Here is a 17,953-nt window from a genome sequence, read left to right as displayed (position 1 = left end):
TAACATTTTGATGTGTTTCCTTTAAATCTTCCATACGCTTGTGAAGTTGAGGTTATACATCATTTTGTACATTGCTTTAAAATGACATGTTACTCTACATGCTTTTGAAAGCATTTCAAATGATTATAATACTCCATAGTTCCTCAGTTTGCTTAACTATTTCACTACTTTTCCTGATGTCGGGTATTTTGATTGCTTCTAATGATCTATATTGTTGCTATTAAAAATAACATATTGTTTCTGTTTAGGCTTATAGAATATTTTGCCCATGCATAATTAGAGAATGACTGGGCTAAAGATAAATTGGTGCATCTTACCAAATTGATCTCCAGAAAGAATAGTAGTAATAATTACAAATAGCCCACAACAATCCAGACCCATTGCTGTTGGCTAGTTCCAGCTCTTGACAGTCCCAGAGGTTCCAGGTAGAACTGTACTTTTAATAAAAAGGAAACTTGGTGGTATAGTAGTTAGTGCTCAACTGCTAAGTAAAAGTTAGCAGTTCTAATCCCCCCCCAGTTGCTGTGCTTGATAAAGACCTGGTCATTTGCTTCCATAAATATTGATGTTGTTAGTGACCTCGAGTTGGTTCTGACTCATTAGTGACCTTATGTTTCTGAGGAGCAGCTGGTGGGTTTGAACTGCCAACCTTGTGATTTGCAGTCTAGTCTACAGCACCATGCAAGGAGTCCTCCATAAAGATTAGCATAAACCCAAACCTAGTTGTTTTTTTACCAAGTCGGTAATCTTTTATAAAGATTAGTATAAATCAAAACTGTAGAGTCAGTTTCAACTCATAGTGATCCTGTAGGACAGAACTGCTCCCTAAGGTTTCCAAGGCTGTAATCCTGGTGTGATGCTGTAAGATAAGCACTCAAACTTCATACGTGGTCACTGTGGGTTGGAACTGACTCGATGGCACTTAACAACAACAATCTTTTCAGAAGTAAGATTGCCATATTTTTCTTTTATGGAGCTGCTGGGTGGATTTGAACCACTAACCTTTTGGTTAGCAGTTGGACACTTAATCACTGCACCATCAGTACTGCTTCCACAGCCTAGGAAATGCTATAGGATAGCACCACTCCATCACATAGGGTTGCTGTGCGTCAAAATTGGCTTGATGGCATACAACAACAACGGTATAGAAATACCTCACCAGGCCTTTCTTCATGGTGTCAAAGGGCAGATTTGAACTGTGCCAGCCTTTTCAGATTGCCGTAGCCAAGTGAAAAATGTGTCGTCTAGGGGCCTTGTTGTTGTTAGATGCCATTGAGTTGGTACCAACTCAAAACAGTCTTATGCACAACAGAACGAAACGCCTGCCTGTCTTGCACCAGTCTCACATCCCTGCTGTGCTTGAGGCCATTGATGCAACCGTTGTGCCACTCCATCTAGGGGCCTTAGTTATAATAATAATGTCTAGCACTTAACCATGTGCCAGACACTGTTCTTTATGCTTTGCATATATTAAACTCATTTAATTTGTGTAACAACTCTGTGTAATACTGCAGTTAACTGTTTTATAAATGAAGTACTCTGCTTAAAGGTACTCTGCTTACAATAGCCAAACTAGGATTCTAGCTCAGGCAGTCTGACTCTGTTGTTGCTAAGTACCTTTGAGTTGGTTTCGATTCATAGCAACCCTTTATAAGGGAGCACAGTGGCTCCATATGATAAGCACTGGACTGCAAACCACGAGGTCTGCAGTTTGAGCCAACAAGCTGCTCTGCAGGAAAAAGATAAGGCTTTCTGCTCTCACTTAGATTTAAAGCCTTGGAAACCCTATACAGGGTCTCTATGAGTCGAAACCAACATGGATGCACTGAACAACAAAATACGGTTTCCAAGGAGCAGCTGGTGGGTTTGAACTGCCGACTTACAGATTGCTGTCCAGTGCTTAGATAGTCTGGCTCTGGAGCTCTGGTAGCATAGTGGTTATGAATCGGGCTGCTAATCTCAAGGTCAGCAGTTGGAAACTACCAGCTGTTCTGCGGGAGAAAGATGAGGCTTTCTGCGTCCATAAAGATTTACAGCCTTGGCAACCCTGTACAGGGTCGTTATGAACCGAAATGACTCCATGGCACATAACAACAACAATATGTCTCTCAAGGGTGTATCAGTTCATCCTGCTATATTATCCAGCATATTGTTATGTTTCAGAAGTGAAAAAAAAGTAGTATCTTCTCATTTTAATTTACATCTTTGTGATTGTTTTTATGGCTTAGTAGGAATAAAAGTATGGGTAGAATGCAGGGAATTTTAATTTATATTGGCATTGGAGTATTAACATACATTGTAGGAGTATATACAGCAGTAAAAGAGACGGAGGACATAGTAGTCAAGAGTGTGGATTTTGCACTGGCAGAATTTGATTGCCGGTGCCATTTCATATTGAGCTTTTAACAAGTAACTGAACTCTCCAGGCCTCCCTTTTATCCCCTGTAGAATCAGAACCCTAAAAGGACTTAACCTTAAGTATTGGTGTGAGGTAAAGAATATAAATCAGTAGAGCAATACCTAACGTTTTACAAGCTCTACCTCCACCTCTACTACTAGTTGGCCCTTCCTCATCATGCTGAATTTGTATATTTAAATAATTAATTTACATATTAACATCGAATTTCTTTTGCAAGTAGTTAATGTTGTACACTTAAATTGATTCTGCGTCTTTTTTGTATAGTTTTTTTAGAACTCATGGTTTGAAAAGTTTACAGAGTCTATTTTGAACCAGTCTAAAAGAAATCAGTTAAGAAATCAGTCTCAAAGGATAGAGGCTTGGTATTACTGCAGCCCTTCAAAAGGAAGAAATATATGCTGTTAGCACGCTATCAGAGCTCCTCACCAGGGTCGCTATGAGTCGGAAGCCACTTGACTGGCTTGTGGGATAATGCACTGGACCACAAGGTCAGTTTGAACTGCAAGGTCGGCAGTTCAAATTTACCAGCTGCTCCTCAGAAACCTGTCACAGGGTCCCTATGAGTTGGAAATGACCCAAGTGCATGTAACAACAACAATAGTCACCTCTCCAGTTAATTTTGTTGGAGTCCTGGTGTGGTGCTGGGGGTTAATGCGCTGGACTGCAAGGTTGGTTTAAAGTTCACTAGCTGCTCCTTGGAAATCCTATACAGGGCTGCTGTGAGTTGGAACTGACTCCACAGCACACCACCACCTCCAACAACAACAATAAAGAATTTTTAAGTGCCTGTAAATCTCTACAGGAGCAGAAAGTCTCATCTTTTCTCCTGCAGAACAACTGATATTTTCCAATTGCTGACTTTGAGGTTAGCAGCCCAACTTGTAACCACTCTGCTACCACAGGTGTCATCAAGTTATTTCCTATTCGTAGCATCCCTGCGTATGATTTCTGAGGAGCAGCAAGAGAAATGACCGAGAGGCAGTCGTTCATACAGAACAAGGAAGGAGACGCTGAATGGTTTAAAATCAAGAAAGGTATGTGTCAGGACTGTTGGTTTGTATGCTGAGCAAATAATACGAAAAGCTAGATTATATGAAGAAGAATGTGGCATCAGAATTGGAGGAAGACTCGTTAACAATTGGTGGATGGCACAACCCTGCTGTTGAAAGTGAAGAGGAATTAAATTACTTACTGATGAAGATCAAGCCACATCCTTTGGTATGGGTTGCACCTCAAAGTAAAGAAAATGAAAATCCTCACAACTGGACCAATAAATAACATCATGATGAATGGAGAAAAGATTGTAGTTGAATTCAAAGTACCATGGACTGCCGGAAGAACAAAGTAATCTGCGTTAGAAGTACAGTCTGTATGCCTCCTGTAAGCTAGGATGTTGAGACTTTGTGTCTCATACTTTGAACATACTATCAGGAGGGACCCATCCCTGGAGAAGGACATCATGCTTGGCAAAGTGGATGGTCAGCGAAAAAGAGAACGCCCCCCAACGAGATGGGTTGACATAGTCGACAGCAGCATTGGGCTGAAGCATAGCAGTGATTGTGAGATTGGCGCAGGGCTGGGCAGTGTTTTGTCCTGTTGTGCATAAGGTCGTTATGAGTTGGCACTGACTCAACTGCACCTATTGACAACTATTATTCTCTTCTACTTACTACTTATAATCTTTTTATATTATTATGTTCTTGGATATGAAGACCCCTTCCACTCTTCAAGCTGTACGGCTACCACTTCTGCCTCGGTTACTAGTTGCCCCTTCTATCATTTGCTTCCCACAAAGTCCAGAAATAGCAGCAAAATACATTTTGGATCATCCTACACTCATTCACGGCTTCTATTTTCTAGACTATTGTACATCCCAGGATAAACTCACAGAACTGTGGTCTCAACCTTATCTGAACTCTCGGAACCTTTGAGCAAATTATGACTTATCCCAAATTTTAATCACCCTGACCTTAAGTTCTTTATTGTGAATTAACTCTCTTCAATGAATTTGCTCGTGTTTCACTGTGAACACTAATTCTATGAGGTGTTCGTTCCTTCCACTTTCTTCCATTTTGATGATATTTTTAGCCTGTTTTGTTCTTAATTCCTTCCATCTGGTCTCATAGAAGAAGCCCTGGTGGTGTAGACATTTGCTTATTGGCTGCTAACCTACAAGGTCAGTAGTTTGTCTTCACCAGCTTCTCCACTTTGGCGTCCTGTAAAGATTTGCAGCCTCAGAAACCCAACAGTGGGTCGCTGTCAGTCAGAATTGGCTTGATGGCAGTGGGTGGGTGGTGGTCTCGGAGAAGATCTCCGTATTATCTTCTTTCACAGTCAAGAGTCTTCAGAGAGTAACTGTCTGTATTCTTTACTAGAGCGATGTTTTCTTTAGTGACTTTATGGATAATGGTGTGAAACTACCTTCTCCTGCACCATTCTCGTAATCTTTCTCATTGTTGCAGCCACTGTGTACCTCTTATCTAATTGTGTGTGTGGGGGGGGCAGGGGGGCGGGGAGTTCCTCTTTTTCACTGACCCACTGCCAAGCATGATGTCTTCCTTCAGGGACCGGTCGCTCCTGAACACATCCAAAGTACATGAAACAAAGTCTCAAAATCACTGCTTTCTTTAATGCTCAAGGAGTATTCTGGTTGTACTGCTTCAAGACAGATTTGTTCATTCTTATGGCAGTCCATGGTTTATGTATTGTTCTTCACCAACACCATAGTTCAAAGGCATCAGTAATTCTTGAGTCTTCTTTATCGTTGACCAGCTTTCACATGGCATTTGTGGTGATTGAAAATACCATGGTTTGGGTCAGGTGCACCATAATCTTCAGAGTGACATCTTTTCTCTTTAACTGCACCATAGTATTCAAAGTGACATCTTTGCTCTTTAATATTTTAAAGAGATCTTCTATAACACATTTACCCAATGCAGTATATAGTTTGAGTTTTTGACAGTTGATTGTGGATCCAAGTAAAATGAAATCCTTGACAACTTTAATCTTTTCTGTTATCATGATGGTGTCTTTTGGCTCAGTTGTGAGAATTTTTGTTTTCTTTACATTGTAGTGTAATCCATAAAGTTGATTTTTGGACAGGATGTTTATTTTTGGGAACCAGTTTGCAGATTATGGAGCCCTGGTGTGGCACTGTAAGATAAGCACTGGACTTCAAGGTCGGTTTGAACTGTACGGTTGGCATTTCAAACTCATCAGTCACTCCTTGGACACCCTTTCCAGGGTTGCTATGAGTTAGAAACGATCTGACAGTATTTAATAACAGCACCAATGCCGATTATAATTGCACCTTTTATTGATGATTTAAATTTCTCATTATGAATGCTACTGTTCTGAACCCAAGTGAATGTATATTGTGCTTCGTTTGTGATTTAACAGAATTGTCTCTGAGTACTGTGCTTTTCTTATTAATAATCTTTTCCGTACTTCCCTCGAAATTCATTATTAATTCTGGCAGAATACTTCAGTTATATTGTAACTGAAGACAAACAGGTTAATCATGTATCAGTAGTGTTAACAATGGCAGGGAGCTTCAAAACATGCATAGGAAAATGGATTTGAAATAATGGATTTTTTTTCCTACAAATTTTTGGAAGCCCGTATTTCATTAAGTTTAAATCATTAAAGGAGCCAGGTAAGTCTTTTCTGTGTAGTTGAAGAAACATTTTTATTCTGCAAGTGTTGTATATTAGGTGCGTTCACTGCTTTCTTTACTACACTGCACCCCGTCTTCTCCCATTTCTCCTACCACAAGTTGAGGGGGAAGATGAGGCTTAGGGAGTTAAATACTTGTTCAAAGTCTATTTGCATGCGTCTCACTAGATTCTTTTCCTCAAAGTTTGAGCGGTGACTCTCTTTTTGATGGTTGAGGTTGTTTAAGATTTAACTGATAAATAAATGGTATTATTATTACAGGTATTAAGTCATTGCATTGTCATTGGTCATCAAATAAGATTTGTCATTATTAAATATAGCTGGACTGTATTCAGATATATTTTTGATGTCATCTTGTCATCATGCTATGTATTTATTATAAGGACTACCATAAGGGATCCTGGCATAGCACTGTATATAGGATCAGCACTGGACTGCAAACCACAAGGTCAGAGTAGTTCAAGACTACTAGCTACTCCTTGGAAACCCATGGTTGCTATGAGTTGGAATCAACTCGATGGCACTTAGCAGCCATAAAGTAAGACTCGGTATCTATTCTAAGGTGCTTATAGTCTGGGAGGGCACTTCATTACGTGATTGATGGCTTGATTATAATTGATTATAATACATACTGCCATTCCTCAAATGTCTGTACCAAAGCAGCATTTTTGAGGCTTAAGTTAGAAATTAATGTCAGGCATTTTTCTTGTTCATTTTTTTCTAGCTGTGTCATTCTGAATTGCCTGGAATTTCAAATTCGCACCCTTTTCCCCACCCACCCTGTTCTAAATTTCTTCTTTAGAAAATTATTCACAGGGGACGAAAGGCTTCTTGTCCTTTGTATGCAGTGGATGTGAAGAGTATAATTCCTTTTATTTTAATTTCACTTAACACTAGGCCTCCAATTCGTAGTAATTGGAGAACCTTCAAGATATGTAAGTATATAATAGACTACTATCCTTTCATATTCAGGCATTTTGAAGATTGTATTTTTGTTTAATTTGAAGTAAGGTAGATGAACAACTTGGTATTTGTGAAAGAAAACAAAGGAGGGAAGAGTTATTTTTGTTATTGGTAATTAACTAATGAAGAAATGTTAATCCTGGATACGGGAGGGTAGGCAGAGAGAGGGGGGAGGACACACTGTAAAATTCAAGTTTTCCTATGGTTTTAATGGTCTTGGTGTATAAGGAATTACATACGACTTTCCCCCCAGAGAAAAGCTTTTTTTCCTTTTTCTACTAGCTAAATTTATTTTGCTTGCTGAATGTTTGTAACTTGAGCTTCTTGGAGAATGATACTTTATGTATCTAATTGGTGGTGATGGTAGTGGTTGTGTTCCATGGAGTTCCAATTCATAGTGAACCTGTGTAAGGTTTCGGAGGCTATAAATCTTTACAGGCGCAGAAAGCCTCATCTTTTTTCTGTGGAGTGATTGGTATTTTTAAACTGCTGGTCTTGTGGCTAGCACCTCAACTGAACCCACAATGCTATCAGGGCTCCTTTAGCAAACTTTAAGTTTTGTAAATTTTATTTCATTGTTTTTTTTCTAAAGCATCGGTTGCTAAATCTTTTCTTGAGTTTGTTTATAGTTACTGCAACCTAAGTAAATTGAATTCGTCATCAGTAGGATTAAAATCATGGATTAGAATATTTCTTCAAAAGAATGTTCTTTTAAAAATTATACGTAAGGTAACGTCCTCGACAAAGCATAGACTGGTGTTTTTACAGTACCTTGTTGATGAGCTTTGGCATTTACATTTAATAAACTTTCTTTGGCAGTTATTATTGTATTGACTCAAGGATAGATGAGTGAGAAATTAATAATTTTTTTGCAAGCATTGTTAACATGTGCACTTGATGTCAAGACCAAAGCATTTATGTATAGGAATATGCACTTGAAGTCCATTGCATTTGGCCTGTTGTTTTCAAACTTATTTTATTTAGTCAGGTAAAGGTTGTAACAATTGAATCTCTGAAGACGGGCCCATTCCTTGTATTTTCTTCCCAGTTAATATATATTACCAAAAGTAATGAATTAAATACCTTCCTAAGGTATTTCAACTAGGTGAGTTAGGAAACATTCTAAGCATTACTAACTAAACAAATGAAATTTGAGAATCTGTTGTTTGCAAATTATTGCACTTTGTCTCAATTTTAAAAAGATGTCTGAATATGTAAAAATTACTTTCCTTGCTCTAGATAAGGATGTTAACATGTTTTTCCATATTACTGCCACTCAAATGTTCATATTTGCAAACTTGCATTGGTATAACTTGGCAAAATGGTATTCATGAAACATTTATGGCTGTCTAATTTCATTGTCTAATGGAAGAAAAAGATCCATAAACAGGTAATCATTATGCAGCGTGGGTGTGTAATAATGGCTATAACCTGAGTATTATTGAAGAGCTGGGAATGAGTTGATAACTCTTTGAGGAGGTCAGGGAAGGATACTTGGAGTATATTAATACCTGCGTTATGTTGAATGGAATGTAAAGAATCAGATGAAGAAGAGGCAGAAGGAGGAGCATAAACAAGACATTTGGGGAGTGTAAGTGGGGCAGCTGTGACAGTGGATGGGAATGCTTTGAGAAATAGCAACTTGTATTTTGCGAATTAAGGCGCTCTGGTAGCATAGTGGTTATGAGTTGGGCTAATAACCTTAAGGTTAGCAGTTTGAAACTGCCAGCCTTTCCATGGGAGAAAAATGAGGCATTCTGCTTCCGTAAAGATTTACAGCTTTGGAAACTCTATACAGGGTCGATATGAGTAGGAACCGACTCCATGGTCATCACCATCACCACCACATTGAGAATTACCATTGGTTTAATGTTAGAGAATTAAGTGTAAGATAAGTAATAGTAGGTGAAAGATGAGGTTGAAGTAGACATTGATTAGATCTTGGAAAGTGTTATGTTCCGTTTTAAGATATCGCCCCCTCTCCCCCTTGTGTCACTAATAAAGTGTTATTGAAGGGTTTTGAACTGAATCATGTTTATGTGTTTATTTTAAATTATTGGTGATTTTCAGACCAAGAGGTCATGATAGTTGAAAGACTTGCTTGCAGTGATCCAGAAGAAAGTTTTAGAATTCTAGTATTGGAGATAAAGAATAAGACGTGTTAAGAAAAAGATATTTGAAAAATACCTTGGACCTAGTATTAGTTGTGGAGTCCTGGTATAGCGCTATAGAATACACACTGGACTGCTAATGGCAAGGTTGTTGGTTCAAACCCACCTGCCCTTCCTTGGAAACTATATGAGTTGGAACCGATTCAACATGGCACTTAAAAATAACAGCAATATTAGTAGTACTTCATGGTGGAATGAGAGAAAGACAAGAATAAAATATAAGGCTTATGCTTCCAATTAGACAATTGTTAGAGAAGATTTAGGCTAGTTCAGTGGGTGAGTTTATTTACCAGCTATTTTGGATGTGGTAAGTTTGATCTGTTTGTAGCATTTGGTTAGAGATGCCCAGCAGTTAGTTAAACATAGGAATTTTAAGCTTTGAGGGCAGGTCTTAGCTGGAAGTACTTAGAAGTCATTAATATGACTCCTGGTGTGGCACTGTTGGGTAAGCAAATGTACTGTGAACCACTAGGTAAGTGGTTGAAACCCACCAGCTGATTCTTGGAAACTCTATGCTGGGTTGTTAAGAGTTGGAATCCACTCGATGGCTCTTAACAACCTCACAAATACTTCATAAGCAATTATTAGTTCTTTATCTTTGAGACATGAGCCAGACTTCTTGGGAAATCTGATAAGAGCTAGTAACTTACCTTCCAGAAAATAACTAATACATACTTGATATTTGCAAAGTTTTGTATATAGTTTTAGTACACTGGAATCCCTTGTGACCAAACTAGTCTCATGTTTGAGAACACTAGATGTGTGGCTTGTAGTTGTAACCATGATAATGGATGACAATGCACAGGGACCCAGGATGCAAGTCAAAAGATGTAGCTTTGGTGCTGTAAACTATTTAAATAGCTCCAAGGATAACTTGTTAGGCTATTAGCAAAAGCCTAGAAGTTTGCCCTTAGGAACTTCAGAAGAAAGGCCTGGTGTTCTGCTTCTGAAAGGGCACAGTCTTGAAAGCCCTGTGGAGCGGTCCTACTCTGCACACAGGTGTCACCATGAGTCAGAATTGACTTGACAGAGACAACTGGTTCTGGAAGAGTAGGAGACATGAGGGTGAATAATGGTTTTTTTATTTTTTTTAAAGTGTCATTATACCAATTTGTACTCTTAAAGATACTTGTTTTAGCTGGGATCTATTTGCCTGCTAAGCTTGAACAGCTATATTTCTCTCTGACATTTAAATCTAATAGATGAGCATTCAAGAGATTCTTTTAATGGGTACTTTTGTTAGCTGATCTTTTAATATTGTGCCTTGGGGTGGGATAAAGTCTACTGACGTACTCATTTATGCTTCATAACAGTGTTGTGAGCTTTTGAGGATTCCAACTCATAGCAACCCTGCGTAGGGTTTCCGAGGAGCGACTGGTGGATTTGAACTGCCACCAGGACTCCATTATATGATAAGTATTGCTAGTGAGCCGATTTTGTAAGTGAAGAAATTAGGACTTAAGAGGTAAGTAATTTCCCTGGTCTCCTGGTGGTGCTGTAGGATAAACACTGGGCTGCTAACCACAAGGTCAGTGGTTCAAGTCCACCAGTCATTCCTTGGAAATCCTATGCAGGGTCACTAGAGTTGGAACCGACTCCACAGCACTTAATAGCAACAACGAGTAATTTTCTCCAGGTCACATAGGAAGTTGGTGTCAGAGTTGGGAGTTAGTAGCAGAGAGGCTGCTGTTTTAATTAGCGCAGACAGTTCCAGAGGTTTTAGGTTGATGAGTGAAGAGCTGTCTGGATACTGGCGGAGAACATTCCAGACCGAGCAGCAAGTACAAAGACATTGAAATGAGCCTGTTTAATGTAGTCTACGGAATAGTAATGGGCAGAAACTGTGAAGTCAGAGAGATCAGATAAAATAAGGTTTGTTAAGACATTGCATAAAGTTTGACTTTAATTCCAAGGGGAATGAAGTCATTTGAGGATTGTGAACAGATGAGTGATATAATTCAGTTTAAATTTTCAGAAGGTCTCTGGCTGCTCTGTGAGGGGGCCAAGAGTGAAAATTGAGACCAGTTAGGAGGTAGTTGCAATTATGTTAGTGAGAGATGATGGCAGAGACCAGAATAGTAGCAGTGAATATGGTGCAGAAGAGTTATATGTGAACTATATTTTGAAGGTAAGGATGACAAGACTTTTGCTTGGGTTAAAAGTGACATAAGAGAGTAGTTAAAAATTGGCCTCCTCAACTAGAAGGATGGAGTTGATATTTACTCAGTTAGAAAATGCTGCAGGGGAAGTAGATTTTGGAGAGATGAAGAGATTGGACTTCTTTTTTATACTTGACAGGTTTGTGATACCTGGTAGGTATTCAGTCAGAAGCACTGAGTTGTTGTTAGTGCCATTGAATCAGTTCTGACTCAGTGATCCCATGTAAAACAGAATGAAATACTGACAGGTTCTGTGCCAGCCTCACAACCATTGCCATGTTTAAACTCATTGTTGCTGCCACTGTGTCTTTCCATCTTGTTGAGAGGCTTTTGTTTTCTTTTCTCTGACGCAACTTTATCAAGCATCATGTCCTTTTCCAGGGACTGGTCCCTCCTGATGTTGTCATGTGAGACAATAATATCTCCATTCTGACTGCTAAGGAGCATTCTGGCTGTACTGTTTCCAAGACAGATTTGTTTGCTTTCCTGGGAGTCGCTAGTATATTTAATATTCTTCCCCAGTACCATAGTTCAAAGACATGCATCTTTCTCACGTCTGTTTATTGCCCAGCCGTCACATGCATTGAAGCGATTGAAAATGCCATGGTTTGGGTTGTGCACACTGTAGTCCTAAAAGTAATATCTTTGCTTTTTAATACTTTAAAGAGATCTTTTGTTGTAGATTTTTCCTGAGGAACTGGCAGTTTGCCCAATAAGTCGTTTAATTTCTGGACTCCTTGTGTGGCACTGGACTGTGAGCACAAGGTTGGTAGTTCAAACCTACCATCTGCTACTTGGAAACTCTATAGAGGGTCTCTATGAGTTGGAACCTACATCGACAGTAGTTTACTACAACACTTTAGTGGACGTTCATTGTAGTTTCAAGTAAAAATGAAATCCTTGCAACTTTAATCCTTTCTCCATTTATCATGTGTTTATAATTGGTTCACTAGGAGGATATGTGTTGAAATTTCATCATACTGAAGTCTGTAGTCTGATCTTCCTCAATACTTACTTCAAGTCTTCTTTGCTTTTAGCAAGCAAGGTTATACCATCTGCATTTCTCATTGAGTTGTTGTTAAGTGATTGAGTCGGTTCTGGTTCATAGTGACCCTGAATAGGGTTTCCAAGGCAGTAAATCTTTTAGGAGCAAAAAGTCTCATCTTTCTCCTGGCTAGTGACTGGTGGTCTCGAACCACTGACTGTACGGTTAGCAGCCCAGTGCTTATCCTATAGAGCTCCAGCGCTCATTGAGTAGGTATGGTATTTAGAGTCAAGTAGGATATGTAATTTTAAGATTGTCAGTATTGTATAGATACTAATTTTAAATCATGAAACTAGATGAGATCAACTCCACTTTGAACCTGAGTTTGGATAGACAAGAGGTGCAGGAACTGTTTAAAGGAGCAGGAGCGATCAGTTCTTTCAAATGCTGTTAGATAGGTCAAGTAGTATGAGAATGGACACTTTGACCACTAGGTCTAGCAACATGGAGATTATTAGTGAGTTTTTCAAGTATGTTCAGTGAAATGATATAGATGAAATCCTTGTTGAAATGAATTCAAGATGTAATGGATGGAGAAATGAAACTTGGAGATGGTGAATGTAGAAACTTCTGTGTTCCTACATGATTTTATTATAAGTGGGAAGGGACATTAGCTGGTGTGAGAGGACCTGGTGTGGAGCTTCAGGATAATCCACTAGACCAAAAGTCAGTTTAAACGGCAAGGTTGGTGGCTTAAACCCACAAGCTGCCCCTTAGGAACCCTGTACAGGGTTGCTATGAGGCAGAACCAACTAGATGGCACTTAACAACACCACCACCACCAGAGGAATATATAAGGAGCTTGGTGGCACACTGGGTTAAGTGTTGAACTGCTAATTGTAAAATTTGTGGTTCAAACCCACCAGCTGTTCTATAGGAGAAAGATGAGGCTGTCTACTCTCTTAAGTCTGTGCAGTTTGGAATCCCTGTGGAGCAGTTCTACTCTGTCACATATAGGGCCATCATGAGTAGGAATTCTTTGATAGCAGTGAGTAGTGGAATATGTAAGATTGTGAAAAATTGGTTTTTGTTATTTTCCTTTTAGATGGGAAACTGACAATTTTGATGCTTATTGAAATTTCTGATAAGGAAAAATTTGTTGATACAGGAAGGGAAGATTGCTTTGAGTTGGATGAAACTAGAGTATTACTTTCTTTAATGTGTATTGTTGTTAAGTGCCACCCAATAGGCTCCGGCTCATAGTAACCCTGTATAGGATTTCAAAGGAATGGCTAGTGAGTTTGAACTTACAACCTTGTTGTCGAGTGCTTATCCTATAGTGCCACCCCAGAACAGATACCACATTAAATATGTATAAATATCACCTCTTAAAATACAATTGCTGATTCTGTAGCTCTGGATGGGACTTGAAATTCTGTTATTTCAAAAAAGTTTCTGGTCCCCATGTTATACTCTCAGTGCAAGAATTATGCCCCTTGAGTGTAAGAACTAGCTCATCTTAGATAACATGGAAAACAGATTACATTGGCAAAAAAGCAGATTGTTGTTAAGTGCCATCGAGTCAATTCCGACCCATAGCGACCTTGTATAGGGTTTCCAAGGAGCAGTTGGTGAGCTTGAACCACCAACCTTGCTGTTCAGATGACTTTGCAGTCTGATGCATTAGCCCACAGTGCCACACCAGGACTCAGATAGGTTGGTGAATATGTTTGGTTCTTGTGTAATGATTCTTCAGATTTCTGTTTTCTTCATGGAACAGGAAGCATGTCCTCATCTTACAGTGAGGATAGAGGAGATGGTGTAAAAACCATCCAGGAGAAACAGACGATTAGAAAAGTAGTATTGTGGGTTTGCGTTACGGTCCCACTTGTGGTTGTTAGTTGCTGTCAAGTTGGCTGTGACTCATGGCAACCTTAAGTATATATAATGAAACAAAGTCTTGCCTTGTTCTCTACTATCTTCATGGTATCTCACTCCATTTCATTGGTGGTTTCCCTTTGTTCATTGGCCACATGTGAAGTCCTATTGATTGTTCTTTCTTGATGATGTATTCAAAGTAAGTGATTGAAATGTTATTCTTGCTTCTAAGGAATATGTATTTCTTCTAAGACTGATTTGTTCCTCCTTTTGGAATAGTATATTTAGGATTCTTTGATAACAACAAATTTTTAGTTGTTAGGTTCAGTCAACTTGGTTTCTACTCATAGTGACCCTGCATATGACAGATAGAAACACTGTTCAGTCCTTAACCATCTTCACAACATGTAGTTACTGGTATGAATTTAAATTGAAACAGGTTGAAAATGAGTTTGTTATTCCTCATTTCAATTATGTGGGTACAGGATAGGAGGAGTGGGGCAGATTGGGTTTAGTTAGCCTGGCAGATATTTGTGAAGGAGTTGGGAGAGGCAAGTGATTTGTGAGTATGCAAGGTAATTACAAATGGAATCTAAACTGGAGGAGAAAACGGAGAGAATACTAAGTTAAACAAAAGGGGGGGGGGTTAATTTGAAGGTCTTCTCTATATCTTTAATTTGTTATGGGAAATAGTATTCATGCCCCCAATTTTTTTATTGTTTTTTAAAATCAAAGAACCTTTTCTGCCTCAGTATCTCTTGCTTTGCATTCTACTAAAGGGCAGTGCTTCGTTCTGCTATGCATAAGGTTACTATGAGTCAGTACCCACTTGAGGGCTCCTAACAACAACAAAGGAGCTCTGGTAGCGTAGTGGTTACAAATCAGGCTGCTAACCTCAAGGTTGGCTGTTGGGAGATAGATGAGGCTTTCTGCCCCCATAAAGATATGTAGCACAGGGAAACCCTGTGCAGGGTAACCATGAGTCGAAACTGATTCCATGGTACTTAACAACAACAAATAAATTTAGAAAAAAGATGTATTATATTTTGCCTGGAGTCCTGGTGTGGCACTGTGGATTAATGTGCCAGACTGCAAAGCCGTTTGAACTGCAGGGTCGGCGGTTCAAGCTCACCAGCCGCTCCTTGGAAACCCTATGGTGTGGTGGCTGTGTGCCGTGGAGTTGATTCCGACTCATAGCAACCTCATACAGGGTTTCCAAGGCTATAAATCTTTACAGGAGCAGAACGCCTCATCTTTCTCCTACAGAACAGCTGGTAGTTTCAAACTGCCGATCTTGTGGTTTGCAGCCCGATTCGTAACCACTACGCTGCCAGAGCGCCTTTGGAAACCCTATACAGGGTCTCTGTGGGTCGGAACCAACTCGACGGCACTGAGCAACAACATATTTTGGCTATAGCAAGTAATACTGTCAGTGATTGTGATTTTACTTAAATTAGGGGCAGGGATGTGTGTCTCCTACAGGTGAAAAAAAAGAGAAACATCTAAAGATTAAAAAACACCCCAGCCTATCAGCAGTGTTGTTGTTAGATGCCATTGAATTGGTACCGACTCATAGCAAAGTGTGGCGCTGTGGGTTAATGCACCAGACTGCAAAGCTGTTTGAACTGCAGCGCTGGTGGTTCAAACTCACCAGTTGCTCCTCGGAAACCCTATACAGGGTCTTTATGGCTTGGAACCCACTTGATGGTACTTAACAACAACAACAACATAGCGACTCTATGCACACCGCACAGTCATTGCTACACTTGAGCCTACCACTGCTGCCACTCCATCTCATTGCCAATCCATCTCATTGGGGGTCCTCTTTTTCTCTGACTTTTCACTCTACCAAATAGGGTATCCTTCTGCATTTACTGGTCCCGCCTGATAATTTGTCTGAAGAATGAGACAAAGTTTGGTCATTCTGGCTTCCAAGGAGCACTCTGGCTGTATGTACTTCTTCCAACACAGATTTTTTTTAAATTTTTATTGCTACACAATCATAGAAACTTTTATTAAACAAAAATACACAAATATGAAGGTACTGTTTGTTGGCATATCCTCCATGTAGATCTATACACTTTTTTTTTTTCCTTAAATGTTTTATTGTGAATTATGTGATAGTTTACATGGGAGAACATTAGTTTTATATTCATTCTATCGTATACCATCTCATTGCCATGGTTACAATCCCCTCCATGCATCATCAACCAACCAAAGGGTATACCCTGCAATCCTTCCCCCCTACCGCCCAGGTCTTCAGCACACAGTCCCTCTCCCTCTCTGGATCTAAAGTCTCCAGCTGCTCCATCGCTCCATGTCATCATCTCTGCCTCCATTTCAGGCATCACTGGGTAGGGTCCTGCTCTCTGCTCTTCTCCCTTGATGGTCCTAGGGACCTCTGCTCCTAGACTGAAAAGTTAATCACTCCCCTCCTTGCTATAAAACGTCTACCTTTACATTTCCGACCCTCACAATCAGTCCTGATAACAATTATTCACTATTGTATGATTTGTTTGTTCTTTTGGCACTTCATGGGACTTTTAATATTCTCCTCCAACACCATAACTCAAATGCATCAGTTCTTCTACAGTCTTGCTTATTCACTTCCAACTTTTGCATGCGAATGAGGTTATTGAAAATACCGAGTCTGGTGTTTGGCACACTTTAGTCTTTAGTCCTCAAACTGACATCCTTGCACTTCAGCACTTTAAAGAGATCATGTGCAGCAGATTTGTCTAATGCAATACATTGTTTGATTTCTTTACTGCTGCTTCCATGAGTGTTGATGGTTGATCAGAGCAAAATGAAGCCTTTGACAACTTCAGTCTTTTCTCCATTGATGAGGATTTTTGAGATGAAACCCGTACCTATTTAAATTCTTCCCCTTAACTTATGCCAGACTTTAACATTAAGTTGTAAACATCCATATAAATCATGCAGATTTTACAGATAAAAAAATTTACAAATACAGAAGAATTTTTCAATAATTGTATTTTTGTTCTCTCTCTTGAATATTACAGATGACCATGGATGAAAAATATGTAAACAGCATTTGGGACCTTCTGAAAAATGCAATTCAAGAAATCCAGCGTAAGAATAACAGTGGTCTTAGTTTTGAGGAGCTCTATAGAAATGCATATACAATGGTTTTGCATAAACATGGAGAAAAGCTCTACACTGGACTAAGAGAAGTTGTTACGGAACATCTCATAAATAAGGTATCCAACTTTAAAGGACTGTTGTTAATTATATTGAATGTAAAAAAATCCTTTGTACCATATTTGACTTTGACTAGAAGTATTATTTTTTTAGAATATTCCAGGAAACCCCTGGAAATAATAAATTTATAACTGATTTTAAAATCTCACTCAAAATTTAAGCTAATTTAGAATTTTTGATAATTAAGGGAAGAAGTTTCTTATCTATGATAAAATATATATTCTCTAATTAAGGAAACATATTTTCAATAGCATGGAAATGTTTGTTTATATTTTGATTACAGATCATTATTTTTTGCTTAAAATGCTCTAATCAGCTCATTTTAGCTTTCTCTACTTGGTTTTTATATTGTAAAATGAAACATAATAATAATCTCTTAAAGATTATTATTCCCTCACTGAGGTTGAGTTACTCTTTTTAACTGAGTTTTTACTATAGTAAACATGAAAAATGTCTTTAAAAGGCCATTTAGTGGTATGCT

The 17,953-nt window shown here is 39.0% G+C and overlaps 1 protein-coding gene across 2 annotated transcripts in view; it reads left to right on the top strand.

The window, feature by feature from the left end:
- The window catches only part of CUL3 (cullin 3), a 165,240-nt gene that overhangs the window by 9,899 nt on the left and 137,388 nt on the right, over nucleotides 1–17,953 (top strand). Inside the window, exon 2 of one of the 2 annotated variants that reach the window (XM_006861896.1) lies at nucleotides 17,274–17,471. The exons of the other annotated variant lie outside the window; for it this stretch is intronic. Within the exon in view, the coding sequence (XP_006861958.1) occupies nucleotides 17,274–17,471 (198 nt within the window). The remainder of the gene's footprint in view (nucleotides 1–17,273; nucleotides 17,472–17,953) is intronic. 2 annotated transcript variants of the gene reach the window in all.

This window comes from Chrysochloris asiatica, unplaced genomic scaffold (genome assembly GCF_000296735.1).
Source record: "Chrysochloris asiatica unplaced genomic scaffold, ChrAsi1.0 scaffold00044, whole genome shotgun sequence".
Taxonomy (NCBI): Eukaryota; Metazoa; Chordata; class Mammalia; order Afrosoricida; family Chrysochloridae; genus Chrysochloris; species Chrysochloris asiatica.
The sequence above is the reverse complement of the archived record's forward strand: the minus strand, read 5'-3'. Positions and strand labels throughout refer to the sequence as shown.